We start from the raw sequence: 18,554 nt of genomic DNA, 5'->3' as shown, positions 1-18,554 counted from the left end.
TCCCATGAGATCCCCCAGAATGAGTACTTCCACATATGACGTTCCGCTGTCAGAAAACTGACTGTCCTTTTTGTGTCTGCTGCCTTCCAGAAGTGATGTGCTTTGAGAGTTGCTTCAAAACATAACTAGCTTATGCTTAGGTAAATTGAGGATTCGTGTGATACCAAGCATTCTCTGATTTTATCTGAAAGTAGAGTCTTTGGTAAAATACAGCATGTGCCTTTAATTGTGAGCCCCTGAATACTATACCTCTGCCCTGCTTGTTCCTCAAAGTGTTGAAGAAATATACTTTATGTAGTGTTTTCTTAAGTATTTTTCTATCCTATGAAACCTTTTGGTGACTTCCTCTGACGTGCTAAGCTTCACTGTCAATAAATGCATGTAAATCTCTTGTTGTAATTTATGAAAAAGACAGATTGTCTAATAATGAAGATACACTCCATTTGTTAGGTGTCTGGAGTAGACTTACAAAATGCCACGCATGAGGAAGCAGTGGAAGCTATCAAGAATGCAGGAAATCCTGTTGTTTTTGTTGTTCAGAGTTTGTCTAGTACCCCAAGAGTAAGTTACCCTTTTTTCCTTTCCTTTCTTTTTTCAAAACTTAATTCCTTTTTAATATGCCTTTTATTTGAAACATGGCCAAACTCCTTTCAGCAAGATTTGGTCATAACACAGTTTCCCTTGCATATTCTGACACAGTTTCCAGTCAGAGACCATATGGTTACTTCTTGGGACAGATTCTGGTCTAAATTACGCCAATGTAAATTCAACTGACTGTGTTGACTCAGCAGCGTTTACCCCACCGTAATTGAATTAGAATCAGCCCCCTTGTGTGTTACCTGGTATTCTAAAAATATTTCCTCTATTAGCCAACTTTATGTTTAAACATAATGTAATGAAACTTGATTGTAGAATAGCATCCTCCGTACAAACTGTGTCCCCAAAGGCTTAAAATACAATTACAAGTATCAGCCATAATTATCTGAGGTAGAGTTAAAACTAGGAAATACAGGCAAAAGAGAAAATGATCTCCCCATCTTCTGGGCAGTGAGAAGAGGCAACAATTATAGTCTACCATCCCAGAAGTTCATGTGATTCATGAGCAAATACAAAATATCCAATCAGGCAACTCCATGCCACCAAAAGGCTATGTAACAGAAGACCTAGTGCAGGGGTGGGCAAACTTTTTGGCCCAAGGGCCACATCTGGGTGGGGAAATTGTATGCAGTGCCATGAATGTAGGGCTGAGGGAGGGGGTTGGGGTGCGGGAGGGAGTGCGATGTGCAGGAAGAGGCTAAGGGCAAGGGGTTGGGGTGCAGGAGGGGGCTCAGGGCAGGGGGTGAGGGGTGCAGGAGGGGGCTCAGGGCAGGGGGTTGGGGTGAGGGATGCAGGAGGGGTTTGGGGTGCAGGCTCCAGTCCGGCGCTGCTTACCTCGAGCAGCTCCGGGGTGGCAGTGGCGCGCAGCGGGGCTAAGGCAGGCTCCCTGCCTGCCTTGGCCCTGCACTGCTCCTGGAAGTGGCCAGCATATCTGGCAGTGGCTCCTGGGTGTGGGGTGGGGCAGGTGGCTCCGCTGCGCGCTGCCCTTGCCTGTGGGTACCACCCCCGAAGCTCTCTTTGGCTGGGAATGGGGAACTGCAGCCAATGGGAGCTGCAGGGGGCGGTGCCTGCAGGCGAGGGCAGCGCATGGAGCCCTCTGCCCCTCCCCTCCCCCAGGGGCTGCAGGGACGTGGTGCTAGCCGCTTCTGGGAGTGGCGAGGGGCCAGGGCAGGCAGGGAGCCTGCCTTAACCTTGCTGCGCCACGGGGCTGGCAATCCCACGGGCCAGACTGAAAGCACCGACCGGCCGGATTCGGCCCACGGGCCGTAGTTTGCCCTCCCCTGACCTAGTGAGTCTCTCTGACAACTCATTAACCACACCTTACACAATCTGGCACCCAAATGTCCACTCCTTCTCCACAGCCCCAATGAATCTCTATGTTCTGTGATGACTTGCAGCAATCAAAGTGGGAAAGGAGAATGTCCAAGCAGTGGTGGCAGAAAGCATAGGCACCATACAATGGGCATAGCTGTGATAACACAATAACTTCTGTCTATATATTTGACCCCTTCTGAGAAGCATGTCAGGAAAACGGAGTCTTTTCCTGAGACTCTTGTCCTTACCCTTCTAGGCCACTGAAAATGGCCTCTGAGACGGCATAAAGATAATCAGGGACCCTTAGTAACTTTGGGTGCCTCTGTTTTTGAGTGCTGAGGCTTATACACCCAGAATCTGACTTTCAGCATTGCTGAGCACTGGCTCCCATTGACCAGTGGGAATTGTGGAAGCTCAGCACCCCCGAATATCAGGTTCTTCAAAGGTGAAGCACCCAAACTTAGAATTTATTACGGAGGTTGGAGGGGAAGTACATGATCACAGGTCACATAGCAAGTCAGCAGCAGAGCTGGGAATGGAACTCCAAACTCCTTATTTCCTTTTGCATGGCCTAACCACGCTGCCTCACCAGTACTGAAGAAGATGGAAGCACATTGCCACTTCAAATAGCTGGACATGTACCATCTGTAGTCGTTAAACTTACTGTGGTATTAGCAATATTTCCCATTCTCGGTATAGGGAATACCACAAATATGGTATAGGTACACACCATGGTGCTTAGACATCCATTTGTTTCAGGGGTGCCAACTGCACCTTACGTTGGTATCTCTACTACCAATAGCTGGGGTCTCAGAGGTGTTTGTTTTGAATTTAAGATCGTACGGTTTATATATAAGGGAGTTCCTTCCCTGTCAGGTGTTCAAAACACTCTGATATTTGTGCTGCTCTGCTTTTAGTAGTAATTTCTACTGCCTGCTTTGGGATGGTACACCATGTTTCATACCAATCATTCTGTAAAAATATTCTATAGCATGCATATTCCTGTCTCATTTTTAACTGTTGCCATGGTGAAATACTATTCTCATGTTGTTTTGAATATTGTACCATTATGCACCTTATTGAGGGACCAAGTGTTCCAAATTACATTAGTCAACAAACATTTTACAATATATAGTATAACATGGTACTCTCTTGCTTGAGGCATTCCATGTAAAGGGCATTAATCAGCTTGGAGTAATTCAAGACCAGTCCCTTATATTTCATTAAGGGTCCTTACAATATACTGAAGAATATATAATGAGAAGAGCGAGAGAGAGAGAGAGATTCAAATTTCAACCTAAATAGTTAAAGTTTGGCAAAGTTTTATAAGCAACCGAAAACAGGGTCTTCTAAGGGGAAGTATTCGGCAGCCTTAAGAATGGTGAGGGGGATGGTGGGAGGGGGGAGCCGATAGCCTCCTCCCACATTTTTAAGGTTGCCCAATACTTGTTCTTAGAAGACCCTGTTTTCGGTTGCTTATAACTTTTGCTAAACTTAATTCCTTAGGCTGAATTGTTCCATGCCAGGTGTCTGTGCCAGGCTGATTTTTTTTTTTTTCCATGGTGGTGGTGTATTTTAGCCAAAATGGCTCAGCCATTCTGAGAATGAGGATAGGAAAAAGGAGCTGGAGGCTAGGGGGTCAAGTTCTGAGATTAGATGTGGAGTCAAGAGAGAGAGAGGTTGGGACTGGGCACTAGTGGAGACTGGGCGCCTGGAGGCCTGGGAATGGGGAAAGAGAGAGAGACAGTCAATGAGGAACAAGGTGCGTATGGAGGACTGGGACTGGCTGTGCAAGGAGATTGGTAGGACTGGGCACATTAGGGGAGGGAGGACACTGGGACAGGGAGTCTGTAGAGGGATACTAGGAACTGGCGGGGCAAGGAGACTGGCTGGGATGAGATGATTTGAGGAGTGGAGACTGGAACTGGCAAGGGTGAGGAGAAAGGGACTGGGACAAGAAGTCACAGGTGGAGAAGACAGGATTGGAACAAGGACAGGTTGGACAGGACAGGGCAGAAAGAGGCAAACTTGGGGGTAATGGGCAGAAAACACTGAGCACACTCCCCTCTAGAAAGAGTCATGAGTCTCACCATTCCTCTGCTATCAGCAAATACCTGTGGAAACTCCCTGGCAGAGTGTCTCATCCCACACTAGAGCTGGTCTACATGCAGATTGACAACTTATTACTGTTGTTAGTTACTCCATTAGCTGAAGTGGCAGAGATCAGTGTGGTGAATCTGATGGTTCAAACCTGCTGATGACCCATGTGGACGTCAATATGATGCCACGTGATGGAATTTGTTTTTTAAATTTGATTTAAAAAAAAACCTAAGAAACTACACACACACACAAACTATGTTAAGGGAAGATTATTAATATTGCAAAATCAAGTTCTCAAAAGTTAGAAAGTGCAATCTTAATTTGTGCATATGCATCATGATACAGTCTTTAATTAAATGATCACATACTAGTTTTTCCACAGGATTCCTGCTTCATTTAGTGCACTGGATGGATGATGTTCACTTAATGAGAAGCTGTTCCATATTTTTTTTCTCCTCATTGTTCAGTGTGTGGCCCCTGCCTAACATACTGCCATTATTCAAACCCTGCTCCTAAGACAGCATTCTGAATTTACTCTTTGGCTTTTCTGTGATGCTCCTCACGCTAGATCTGAGTGCATCGCAAACATTAATTGATCGTCAAAAAAAACGTGTAAGATGAGGAGGTGGGATAGACAGATGAAGGTACTAATTTTGGGTGCTTTGAGACCTTGGACCTGATTTTTCAGAGTATTTAGCATTAGATAGCACTTCATATATTCAAAGCACAATTCCTGTTGTTCACTTGCAGCTGTGAATGCTCAGCACTTCTGCAAATCAGGCACCCAGAAAATGAGGTCAGTTAGTTAGTGACCACCTGTGAAAAGTTTGGTTTCAAGTAACTTGCTTAGTAGGCACTCTTTAGCAAAGAGAGGAATAGAATCCAATTCTTCAAGGCAGCATTCAGCTGTGTTAACTGTGTGACCTTTCTTTGTCTTCCTGTAGTCTCTTGCCTCATTCACTACACACCTTCCAACTTTTGCAACAATTGAAGCAAGTGTTCTACACACAACAGTCTACTTCACTACTCTACACAATGCTTGTTCTCCCCATGGCAGCTCCATACTGTTCACTGAATGAGGCAGGTGTCCAGTGGAAAAGATAGTATGTGGTCATGTAATTATAGACTGTATCATAATGCATAAGCACAAAGCCCAAACCCAGGTTGTACAGTCAACCCTAATTCTGGCTTTTCCGATTTTATGAGTGCTTGACTGTGCATCTATATCTATCTGTCTGTCTATCATATGCGCATGTCTATCTCTTATGTTTTGCAGGTGGTCTCCGTGGTACAGTCTAAGATAAATAAAGCCAAGAAAGATCAGGACACAGAAAGAGAAAACAAAAATGAGAAGGTATTTATTCCATTTGTATATCGTATCCAAGCTTTACTGGGTCAGATAATATAACAATGTAGTTTATAAATGAATACTAGGCTTTTTATCTTAAATAAAAGGGGTAAAATGCTACAAAAATGGTATGTATGTTAACTACATTGAGTAATATTTAATATAAATAAAGTTTAGCACTTTATCTGTAGATTTCAAAGTGCTTTACGAAGATGAGTAAGCATCAGTATCCCCATTTTACAGCTTCTGTCATGGCAACTGCCAGCCACTAGCTATAAAGTGGAATAATAGTAAAAGTAACTGTGTAGTTTCTTGAAAAAAGGTTAATGATGTGGGTCTTTGCACATATTTGGCATTGTTGGGAGTAATGTGTTTCTGTTGAGACAGTGGATGCTGGTATATATTTGTTAAGATTGCTTTCAGAGCCTTAATTCTGAATTTCCTGGCTTTCAAATGTTTGGATTTTTTTCCTGGTAAAAACCACCGGCCCAAATTTTCATATTTGGTTGCCCTAGTTAGCACAGTGCTTTTTGTGTCCACACACACACAGAAATGCCCCAGGTGATATATAGTTGGTTTACAAATGGTCTAATATAATCACTTAGAATGAAGTACCTTTCTGCAAACTTAATAATTGGTTAATTAACCAGTTGATTAATTTTAATGACTGTGTGGTAGCAGACATACTAAAACAGTTAATCTGGTTTCCTATCTCTGTCCTGCAAAATCTCCCCAAATACATTGCTTCTGGAAGCCAAGCTGGGGATTGTGGCATACGTACCCAGAAGGCTTTGCAACTGAAACAGTGTAGGGATAGCACTATTGTGGATGTTGGCCAAACTTAAACCAATTCAGCATGGCTAGGTTGGGTACGCTGACCCGTGTGTGCTTGAACTGGTTCAATCCTCGAATGTTGAAAGGAAACTCAAAGGCCTGGTTGCTTTAGAAAATGTTTTGCAGGCTACTTAGAGTGATTCAGAATCTGGGAGTTTTCAGGTTATCCCAGGAGAGCAAGGAAGCTAGGGTTTCATGGCAGTGAGCAGTACTTGAAATAAAGCAGTTACTGTACCCCTTTCTTGGTTTTATCTATCTTTGTAATCTAAAAAGCACATCCACTTGCAATTTTGCTGTTTTTAATCTCTAGGACTCCAGTGTGTGGAATGTTAAAACTGTAGAAAGTCAATGAGTGAGCCTAACCTTTTTCAAAGCTGTTAAAAGTTACCCTTCTATGGGTGCTGTAACGTGATGAGTAGAATATAGAACAGCTTCAATGAATAAGTGAGGAGTTTTTTTAGCTTTGAACGTTAATTCACAAAGCAGACATAATGTGCTTCAGCAGGGGCAGCTCTCAGTAAAAAAAAGATGTGCCTATGAGTGGATTATTAGCCTGCATTCCTATGGGAAATCAGTGATATTTCTAGTCTAGTCTTCAAAGTGTCACGAAAGAACTAAGTTTGAAAGCAAAATATCCAACTTAAAAAAACTGCTGTTCTTATATGGGTCATTAATTTTAATTAGTGGGGACTTCCTCTGTTACTCACTGGTGTTTGTTCTACTCTATAGTGACTTACATGTGTTAAATAATAATTTTTAAAATAGCCTCTATGAGAACTGCTTACAATGCTTGGGTTTCTTATGTGAAAACGAAATATAAAAGTTGTGCTGTGTACACACCTTGGAAAAGGTGGGTCAGTTCAAATATGTGATGTAGTTAGATGCTCTGGAAGCCTAAATTGATGAGTCCAATAGCCAGTTATGTGAATTTCCACCTTGTCCTCTGTCCAATTGTGCACTGTGCTGTCTTTCATATCCTGCTGGTGTGTAGTTTTCTTAATAAAGTCCAGATTATTGTGTGTTTTCTGGAAGTGGTTGCACAAACTGCATTCAGTTTAGTCACTTTATAAAGGTTCAGACAATTATTTTTCTCCTACGAAGGAAATGGCAGATCACTGCAACTCAACTCTTTTGAAGGGGTTTGACGTTTGTATTCTTGTCTGTTACATCAAGTAACAAAAGGCTCAGTGGGAGGTGCCTGGTAGCCGAGCCTAGGGAGAGGCAGAGGCCAAAGGAGCACTTGGTTGGGGAGAGTGGGAAAGCCAGAGCAAAGAGGGCAGATTGGGAGGACCTTGAGAGGCAATAAGGGAATGAGAGAGACAAGTGGGATCTTGGAGGGGAGCTAGAGCAAAGGGAGCCATTCTGGGGCAAGTTTCTGGGAGACCTTGTGGGCCGAGGGATACTGGGGGAGAGACTGGGAACCTGGGAGCAACAAACAGAAGGGGAAAGAAAAAAGTCTTGTGTGACTTGAGTGAGGGATGACTGGGCCTTTCTGTGGGTGAAGGAGAAGAGAAGTAGGGATTTGGCAGAGAAAAGAAGAGGTGTATATACGGCACAAGTAAAACAGCATCACCCAGCTCAGGGAGAGATGTGTGAAAGAGACAAAAAGGTGACCAACACTGGAGGTGTTTAGCAAGTGGCTGGTGGTCAAAGAGATCTGGGGGCAAGAGGGTATAGGGCGGAGTTGAATTGAAAACCGGGACAGAAACTTTTAAACTGGAAGAAGAGAGGAAGGAAGCCAGTGAAAGTGACAGAGATTAAGAGTGATGAGCTCGTAGCCTGAAGCGTGAGAATGGTCTAGCTGAGGTATTCTGAATTCCCTGAAGTTTAGAGGCTACATAAAGGACAGAATAGTGGTAGTTAACTGAGTGATTAAGGCATGAAATAGGGATTTCAGTAGTGGCAGTTTCAAAACGAAGTCTAATTTGGCCAGTGTTCTGGAGGTGAATGTACAGATAAAGGAGACGTGAAATGAAAGAAAATTTCAGGGTCAAGGCTGACACCACTGCTTCTGACCTCAGGAGCAAAATTAAGGAGAGTTATCGCAGGCATGGAAAATAAAGAATTTTTTACTCCGGGGGAGGACTTAGCTCTTAGAAGCTTAGAGTAGCAGGATGTTATGCGAAAGCGAGGAACTGATTATCAGGAGGAAGTGAGAGTTAGACAGGGCATAAATGTACATGTCATTTGTGTAAAAATTATGTCCAGGGTTGAAGCAATGAGATGATCCAGGGTGAAGTGATGGAGAAGAGGACTAAAGAGCCTCTGGGAATAATTTCTTGAGAACAAGTAGGAAGTGAAGAGAGTGAGATATGAGATTGTCTGGCTAATGATGGTAATTAGCTGGTACATCCCATTCCTGGAGGCAGGCGGTTTCAGTTTTACGAAACACTTTGAAAACCAGGCAGAAAGCTGTCATGGAGAGGTGAATTTGGAGAAGGCCCCTTTTTCGTTGCTATGTGGGAAATGAGTTTTCCATGTATGGCACTGGACGATGAGCACCAGCTTGTAGACCCGGGCAGAAAATCTCGACTTCACAGAGGTGATCCTTGTACCAGTGTGAGCAGATGATGTACGAGAGAGGGTGAGAGAGATTGGGTTAAGAACTGATAAAGTATACAATACATGAGTCCTGGTGAGGAGCTTGTCAGCAAATGAGGCATAGATGAGAGTGGCACACGGGAAGGTTTTGGTTCTAAGAATAGTTTTAACAGAATTTCATTTATTGTCTTTGAGCCATATCGATCAGATAGATACTACAAATCCATGCCTGGAATTGAAACTTCCTTATTCTGCAACCTATAAATATGCCCCTGATGCAAATGAAATACCAAGTGTGGTCTGAGGACACTGTTCAAGACAAGTGGGAATCTCATGAGGAATTTCTTCAGAAGTCAATGTTTAAATTACCTTGTAGGAACCTGCTGGTAGAAGCTGCACTGTTAAGTTAGACATGATCCCTGACTGTTCATAAAATGGAAAAAATGCAGTTAGTGACTTCTGTTATTATGCTAAGCTTTGCTGTTGCTGAGGTAAAGTACGAATAGTGTGTGTGCCTTAATCCAAAGCCCACCCAATTTAATTTAGAGACTCCCACTCATTTCAGAGGGTTTTGGATCAAGGCATGCACATAAGAAGTCCCATTGTCGGGACAAGATGAAATACCTGATCAACAAAATCCCAGTGTCTACAATCCTGAATTGTAGTATTTGCTTTACAATTAAGATCAGGTGCTATACAAACATGAAAAATCGGACAACTCTGGCCCAAAAGAATTTGCAGTCTAATTCTGCTATTCTAAAAAATCCCAATTATTTAAACTTGCAACAATCAAAATAGCAGTGGATGCCAAATGGAGATGCTTTTTCTTATTCATGTTTGAAAGTGTGTCTAATTTAGAAACATTTCTGTCATTCTATCTGCTGCAGCATTTTGGGCTTGTGCCATGTAACTACCATTAATGTTGTGTCTCTTTTTAAAAAATTATTGAGGCCCATTGTCAAGCTTTTCTGAAATCCCACTTTGGGTCAAGATGTAAGGAGTAGCAAACTTACTTCATTTTATTCGGTTGAAATAGGAGTATGAATCATTGCTAGAAAGAAGTGAGTTTGGAGTAGGATTTGAGGAAATAGGGTGGCTTTGTGGCATACAAAATCAGAGGATACACCAGGTTAAAGCTATTTTAACTTTGTTAAAATCTTTCTTTAAATATAGGAACTGCCAGCTAAATCCTCCAGCCCCACAGAAAATCAGGTAGGTCCCATACTCATTTTGCTGACTCTTCCCAACAAATGTTCTGTTCCTTTCTCTGGGCAAATTCTTGAACTTGTCTGAAGTGCTCCAGGATGAAATCTTACCACTTTTACAGGAAACCAAGGGGTTAGGGGCTTTTTGTTTGCCTTTTGAAAATAGACTTTCATTTTCTTGAATATCAGGAATTCGATTGTGAATCTTTCACACAACTCTAGTGAATAATGGAATCTACAGCCAAGAGGCTGAAGTTTATTTACATTTTTGTATTGAGTATGTTGACGTCAGTGAATTGGCAAAATGCTCTTTTTGAGGCCCTGATCCAAAGCCCATTGAAGTCAATTAAAAAAAATTCCAGTTGACCTCAACGTGCTTTGGATCAGACTCTACATGACGATATTTACAAAAAATCAGGAAGTGATGGAACAAACTTATGTTAGGCTTTTTAGAGCCCTGGCCAGTAAAGATCTGCTTTGGCTATAAAAACCATTACAATCCTTTTAAAGGTTCTGTAAGTTTAATATTATAGGAAAACAGAGGGCACCTTGCTTACCTGGGGCTCCGAGGGGCTTTAATATTGATCTTGAAAGTGCTGAAAAAAGAATTATAAAGAACAAAAAAGGCTAATAAGTGGACTCTAAAGTATTAATGGTTCTGATTTGTCAGAGGCAGTTGGAAATGTGTGGTGCAAGTTCTCCAGCTCTACTTATTAAAGAATTTAGAATACAAAAAATGAGTGGCGCTTGCTGGACCTCTTGTCTTGGTTTTATTTTAGTTAGAGTGTGTGTGCGTGTGCGTGCACGCGCGCAAGCTTTCTTTTGTTGGGTACTTTTGGGGAAAAAACTGTTGCTTTCTTAAGATCCTCTCATTAGACACCCTTGCTACAAATTGGTGGAATTCATTTGATTTATTACTCTTTTGCTGGCCTCAGTGCAGCACTCCGCTGTAATAATTTTTAAACGAACAGATGATATTGTATTAACTCCTACAATTTTGTATTCAGATTCCGTTGCATATTAATGATTAGAATATTTTAACATAAATTTAGATTTAAAATATTTTATGAATCTATGTGCAGGTCCTGTTTTTGTTCTATGCAATGGAAAATATTATTTCAGATCTGATGTTTGATTCCCAAATGGTAATTCCCAGCGATTTAAAAAAAAAAATTCATCGCAGGCATTTTTGTTGCTCTAATGGCCTACTGTACTCACTGTTCACTTGCTAAAGTGCATCCTGCTATTAGTGGTGTGATTGTAGGGGATGTAATTGAACATAATTTAGTGAAATCATGTAGCTAACCTAAAGCATGCTCCAATTATTTTGAACCTATAAAAACAGTTGCTTGGATGTTTCAGCTCCCGTTTTCATTAGATTCCAGAGTCCTCTTTTTATACCTGATATGCGTCGCTATATGCATCATTATAGGAACTGTCTTTATTTATGTGAGGTAATAGAATTTTACTGTAAGTTATAATTCAAATGATATTTTAATTGGAACCAAAATGTAGATGAAATATGGTGTCATATTTTACTTGTAGGAGCTATAAGAGGCTCAATTCTGATTTTGCTTGCTAAAAGTGTTTTTGATTTTAAACTGCTGCAGGAAATGGTAATGGAAGATGAACAAAGGGTTTAAAATCCATGCTGGGATAATATTTAATGTTCTGTTTTTAACCCCTTCATTAATGGTCACATGTTTGTTGTACTCCACTAAGTAGGTTTACAATGAAATACCAGTATTGTTCCAGTAAATAAATGTGCGGTCCATTTCATATTATTATTTTCTTTCATTTCTTTTTATCTTCAGAGTCTCTTAAAATATTTTTCATTTGTAAAATTTCTTGGGGAAAAAAAGGAGTGAAAGTGCATTATTTCAAAAAAAATGTATTAAACTGAGGAGTATGTACGTGCATGGGTAGCCTTTTAGTGTGTGGAGAAGAAAGAAGTAATTTGTAGGTACGTGGCAAAATGTTTGAAACCTCTTTATTTTGTTTTTAATCCATCAGAGAAAAGTGGGGGCACCACCTCCAATGAAGTTGCCACCTCCTTATAAAGCACCCAAAAGACTCCAGTCAGAAGAGGATGCTGTGGAGGAGGAGGATTTTTATACAGAGGGTAAGTAGTACCACATTTATCTAAGAAGCGCATTGTATTTTTATGGACTATAATCTGTCTGTGTGATAGTGCTACATAGCAGTGACATTGTTGTTACAAGTACTGTGTATGGATTAATTTCCGTCAGCGTGAGTAGTGCTCCATATGTTGTGGAGAGCTGGTCTCAAACTTCTCTTTACTGTAGACTTATCTTTTTAAGGTGGAAGCTCTTGCCCTTCCAACTGCAACCCTCGAGCTTCCCTCTTTGCCGGAGTGCGGAAAGGTGCTTCATTCATTTTTAGTTTAGTTGGTCAAAAAGCAATGAACAAGATCTAAGCTGACCTACAATTTGCAGGGGAGTGTCGCTGCTTGAAGGCAGATAAGATGCTTCAGCATTGTGACAGCAGCAGCTGTGCAGATCGGTTTGAGAACCATCAGTACTCAGAACCCACACCAAAGAGTTTGCAGTCTAGATTATACATCACAGTGCAGGCATTATACCTTTCTTTTAAAAAAAAAAAAAAAAAAAAAAAAAATGCAGGGGAATTATTATTGGAATTACGGTTTAAGGATTTTAGGGCAGAAGCATGATTTTAATGAAGGTTTTCCATGAAGAGCCTGGGGGAGTGAGAGAAAGTTATGCAGAGAGTGGATAATTAAGAGGCTTGGGTGGAACAAAAGGAGCATCAGGTCTGTCACAATGGGCTCCTTGAAAGGTGATTTATTTTGTATAGCACTCTTAATCCCCCAAATGCTATAATTTCTACAGATATTTCACAATGATTTATGCTTTGATCAGCATGGAAGTGCAGGCATCTATAAATTGGAACACTATGTCTGTTCAGGAGCGCCCCGCAACACTTCCTAGAGGTTCAGGACCTATTCGGGTGGCTCTAGCTTTAGATAAACAGAAAGTAATTACCCGATAGGAGTGACTCTCCGATGACCAACGAGAGTTGATTTGAGAATTATCTATATCGCACTCAGCACCAGGGTAACTGAGAAACTTACAAAAACTAGTCAATGTGTTGATTTCCTCTCCTCTTGTTCCTCTCTCCCCCTTACTATGGACCGGTACTTGTGTGTGTTCCTGTGTGTGGTGTTATGAGTATTTTTGTTTGATTGTTTGTTTATTTGTGGGAAAGCCAGAGGAAAGAGATGCATTTTGCTTTTTGACCTGTAAGTGGTCAGGTCTGTGGCCAAGTCTTGTTCTTGTGGATAGAAGTTCTAAAGCCATAGGACTGCTGATGAGGAAGGTCTCTGACCAGCTCTTATGAATTTAATCCTTGTTGTTAGCAGTGTCATTTTACCTCTTGAGCACAGTTCTTGTTGTAAGCCTTGATCAGAGGCTGAGACAGTCATCAAGACAGTTTTGGGTCTGTCCCATTAAGATTTTGGAGGTGAGGATCTTGATTGGTTATTCTCTGGGGAACCAGCTAAGGTTATGTCTACATTACCACTTATGTCGGTATAATTTATGTCTCTTAGGAGTGTGAGTAAGCCACCCCCCTGAGCTACATAAGTGAGACTGATCTAAGTGCCGGTGTGGACAGCGCTATGTCGGTGGGAGACCTTCTCCCGCCGATGTAGTTAAAGCCACTCATTGGGGTTGGATTAATTATGTCAATGGCAGAGCTCTCTGCTGTCGGCTTAGAGTGGCTACACAAGAGAGCTTACATCGGCGCAGCTGCACCGCTGTAAGCTCCCTAGTGTAGCTATAGCCATAGTAAATGGAGCATAGGGTGATGTGTTTAAGTCTTCCTCTGTTGCTTAATTGGTGAGCTGCTGTATGTTGAACCAGTAGGAGCTTTTCCAAAGTTCCTACTTTCAATCCCAAGTACAGAGTGTTACTAGAAATGAGCCTGGAAGTTTATAAAAGTGTCGTAGGTCCTTATCTGTCAGGTTGGATGAAGCATCTGGGCCAGCTGAAAATGGAAGAAGGCATTGCGGGATGCTGTAGCTGTTTGTAATAGGGAGAAGAAATGCGTAGCATTTGACTCCTAACTCTCTCTAGTTTTAGGATAAATGGATCTTCTGCCTTTAGACCAAACTATTCAGTCCTTAATCTATCAGCCTATGCAGCCTCCCTTCATTGAGGCTGATTCCAGCCTGAAGCTGGTGTTACCAGATATAAATCTCAACAAAAGATCCTGGATCCAGCATTGCCTGATGAGGCCAAGGTTCCAACCAAGTGTTTCATGGCAAATGTGTAGCCCCAGACCACTCCTTTACCTCACTCTCGGTTGTAACATTTAAGCTGGGATCGACATTCCCAATTTAGTGTATCTACAGTCTGCTTCAGAAAGTGAACCAGGTTCATGCAGGATAAAAGACAGCAAGATAGGATGGTCTTCAGCCTGAAATAAAACTTCAAAATGGTTTGTTTTAATGACTATTTTCAGAATATTAAAGAAAATGTGTGTGGGAGGGTTTTTTTATTCTTCTCTTGGGAATGATTTTCCATAGTGGAGGAGTAGGTTAGTAACCCGCATGCCCTCTGAACAGTGGGTTTCAAATAGATTTTTTTAAAATACTGTTAAATAAAGCCATTTGCACTAGCAATAAATCATGGCAGGGTATACATCAGTAGGCAATGGTGTGCTGGTTTCGTGGTTGAAGGCCAGAAATGTGCACTAAGAATTTGCCGATAGACCACTAATGCACACCTTGTTGTAGCTTATTACTAAAATGAGGGGTTGGGAGTGGAAAGGGAAAAAAATTAGTTTGTAAGTAGAGTTTTTCTCAAGGTTTTCCATAGGCATTAGGAGCTATGGAATTTTGTTTGACTTTATAATTGAATTATATGCACACGACGGAGGATCATAATTTATCCTAAAAAAAAAATTAAAATTTATACAAAAATAAAAAAATTCAAAATGAGTGGAGTAAACCAGACAGATGTTAACTCTGGCAAGAGCTCAGAATCCTGTCATTTCAAGAGGCATTTTTCATTAACTTCTCCCTTTTAATTAGAAAATGAAATTGATCTGATTGATTCATATTGGTTTTTAAAGTAAAAGAAAAACGATTTGTAAAGAGTGGTTTTATGGTGATTCAAGCTCTAGACTAGGACTCAGGATACTTGAGTTCAATTCCTGGCTCTGCCACAGATTTCCTTTGTGTATTTGGGAAAGTCACTTAATCTCCCAGCGCCTCAGTTCCCCATCAGTAAGAGGGTATAATAATACTTCCTTCCCTTTGCCTTATCTATTTAGACAATTTGAAGTCAATGGAGCTGAGTGAAGGCATAGGGGTCTGTCTTCATGGTGCTCCTTGCAGGATTCTTGCCTTAGGTTAGTTATGAGCACTTAAGGGCAGGGACTGTCTCTTTGTATATGTTTTTTACAGATGCTAGCACAATGGAGCTCTGATCTCAGTTGGAGCCTCCAAAAGCTTCCCTAAAGCTGATGTTTCCAGAAATACCCAAACTAGTGAGATGTGATGGCTTATTCTTTTTTCATAAAATCAAACATCATCTACACCTTTAAAAATGAATCTATTTCCCCACCTTTTTGTCAACTGTCTGAAATGGGCCATCTTGATTATCTCTACAAAAGTTTTTTTTTCTCCTGCTGATAATAGCTCATCTTAATTAATTAGCCTCTTAGAGTTGATATGGCAACTTCCACCTTTTCATGTTCTCTGTATGCATATATAACTTCCTACTATATGTTCCATTCTATGCATCTGATGAAGTGGGCTGTAGCCCACGAAAGCTTATGCTCAAATAAATGTATTAGTCTCTAAGGTGCCACAAGTACTCCTGTTCTTTTTGCAAATACATGCTGTACATTTAATGTGCAAAAATATAAAATTACAAAGGGAACCAAGAAGGCCATAAATATCATGAATTAATGACATTAAAAATATTAGAATAATCAGATTACTGAATAATTGTAAGTGTTTGAAAAAATGTCAGAAGTGTTAAGGAGTAAATTAACTTTGATAAATCAATGAGGCTATTGGGGGATCTGGTTGCTTAGAGTTTGTCAAGTCCTTTCGGGTGAGGCTGCATTGTGAAACAAGAAAAATAACACGATGACACACTTTGCAGGGGACTGGAGTAGATGACCTCTTGAGGTCCCTTTCAGTCCTATGACTCTATGATTTTCATTGCTGCTGCAAAATATAGAAATGTTTACTCAGAGACAAAGACGAGGAAGCTTCTGCAGTCAAACACTGCCTCTCCAATAGATGTCACTACAATCAACAGCAAATAGCAATGAGTGTTTCAAAAAGTGTAAAGATATGACCAGGCAAAAATAAGTATATAAACCTTTATGAAAGGCTGAGGCATTAACAATTTCTAATATTTACAATGTTAATTTTGCTAAATGTACTAACAAGTGTATTCAGCTTTGTGTGTCTTCATAGATAATGCAAAATAGCCAGGATTACACAAATAAAGCTGACTTTCATTTTTGAGCTGCATGTTAATCCTTATTTAATGTCTCTCTACACTGCTAATCTTCTCTTTCTATTCTTATTCAGACTTGTAATTAGCTAAAAATACGGAGGTTTCTAGCTCACCCCTAATAAAAGGACCAGAGGGGCACTGCTTTATAATTTAGAGCGTCCTTGCAAGCCTTTGTACCACATGAGGATACAGACCCTGATGTCAGTGCCCTTGTTGTGTTTTTCTCTTATGTTTTTGAATCATACGCATAAACTTTCTTAATCTGGTGTAGTGCTGCAATATTGAAATTACATTCTCAATGAATTACTGGTAAAATTGTAACTGGAAACATTTGTGTCTGGAATTTTACTATGTACATGCGTATAATCCATTGAACAGATGGTTTCTCTCTGTGTGTTGTGCATATATATTACAAAGAAAGGTTAGATTATGTTAAAAATGAGTGAATTAATGGTGATACAAAATAACTGAATTACTCAATAGAAAGATTCACCATTTGGAGTAAAGAATGAATAGGAAATTCCTAACATGACTACATTTAGAAACTACAGTTATAAACCTGTAAGACTTTTAACCATTTTAAAATGACCAAAATGAGAAATTTAACATCTCTTTAATGTTTCAATTCAGTATTCACATTACAATAAAACCAATACTGCTTGTTTAAGAGTGGTGATAAAATACAATCACTGATTAAGTTGAAAATTTTTGCATGCTAATAATGGTAAGATGGTTTTGTGTCTGACACATAAAAATGATGCAAGAACACCGTTTAGTAATAGAAAATTATAAGATGATACATTGGTTCAGGTCACTTAAATTAGCAAAAGTTCACTGATAACCCCTGTAATTTGCACTAAAAGGATGCACAGATATAATTAATGCCATTAACTATTTCTCTCTCTCTCTCTCTGCAGTAAGAGTGGCTCATTAAACACAATATTAACTGCAACTAGCTGTGAAAAACATAAATGGTTTTGTCTTAAATAGACTTGTTTCTTGGGATAGAGATGTCATTTTTAATGCTAGCAGGGTAAGCCAGTGCAACAAACAGCAGCCGTAGAGCATCAGTGGTCAGATGTGGGAAACCAGAGATTTGCTTCTCCCTGCGTACTTTTATAGGCAGCTTTAATCTGCTGACAGATGTAACTGTTAGCTTGTGGGTAGCTTGAAATTAGCGTAACTGATTGCATCTCATAATAGAAAGAGACGGACAGTTTGCCCTTAAGGAGAGAAAATTCTCAGAAAAATAGGCCCAAGGTCGTTGGAAGAAAGACGAGCACTGAGTCTGTGTATGATGAGGATTTGAGCTGCTTACAGCATTGAATGTTTGTCAGGAATGCAGATCTCTTGAAGTACATGCTGGTACAGCAATGGTACAAGGGGGGTTCCCAGGTAAGGATTCATATATGTGTATATATATGCTTTGTAGTTGTTTCCAGCAAGCCATTTTAAGTATTTTAATGATCATTCAGAACTAATGAAGTCATAAAGGCAAGAGAATAGTATAGTAGCACAAACCATTTTTCTCAGCTGAGAGCATGTACATATGCTATGTAAGACTCTTGTGATGAATTCAGTACCTTTAAATTATTTGTCTTATGTTTCATTGTCAATCACTGTTACAATATACTTGAATGCATGACACCAGCATGCAAAATTAACAACAGCAGATCAGTGCTTTAAAGTATCAGAATTCCTAATACTAAATTTCTTATTGGTACATGGAATAATCTACTCTTTCTCATAACTGTTGTTGTGGTGTGGAGACAGATGGCTGAATTTTCTTCACTTTGCCTGGTAAGAATGTGTTAGGTAAATATTTTTAGAGTAGACTAAAAAGCTGCTGGGGAAACCTAAACTGAATATTCAGCATTTTCATTGTATAAGGAAGCAGAATGGGAATAATGCAACTTGGTAGTAGATAAGCAAGAGCTATTGCAATGAAGTGTAATCTAATCTTTGTGTTGCCTCAAATCTCATTTGATGTTAGGTATGATCGTTTTTTCTGACACAAGCCAAGTGTCCAACTATTAGTATTAAAGCATTTGTCATGAAATATATTTTGTCTTGGTATTGAAAGGTTTGAATATTAAA

General features: G+C 40.2%; 1 protein-coding gene across 1 annotated transcript in view; it reads left to right on the top strand.

The window, feature by feature from the left end:
• The window catches only part of LOC112115930 (inaD-like protein), a 206,818-nt gene that overhangs the window by 90,862 nt on the left and 97,402 nt on the right, over positions 1–18,554 (top strand). Inside the window, exons 25-28 of the mRNA XM_024213156.2 lie at positions 451–561; positions 5,288–5,365; positions 9,908–9,946; positions 11,953–12,061. Of these exons, the coding sequence (XP_024068924.2) occupies positions 451–561; positions 5,288–5,365; positions 9,908–9,946; positions 11,953–12,061 (337 nt within the window). The remainder of the gene's footprint in view (positions 1–450; positions 562–5,287; positions 5,366–9,907; positions 9,947–11,952; positions 12,062–18,554) is intronic.

This window comes from Terrapene carolina, unplaced genomic scaffold, assembly GCF_002925995.2.
Source record: "Terrapene carolina triunguis isolate 2854851 unplaced genomic scaffold, T_m_triunguis-2.0 Scaffold211, whole genome shotgun sequence".
In the NCBI taxonomy this organism is placed as follows: Eukaryota; Metazoa; Chordata; order Testudines; family Emydidae; genus Terrapene; species Terrapene triunguis.
The sequence above is the reverse complement of the archived record's forward strand: the minus strand, read 5'-3'. Positions and strand labels throughout refer to the sequence as shown.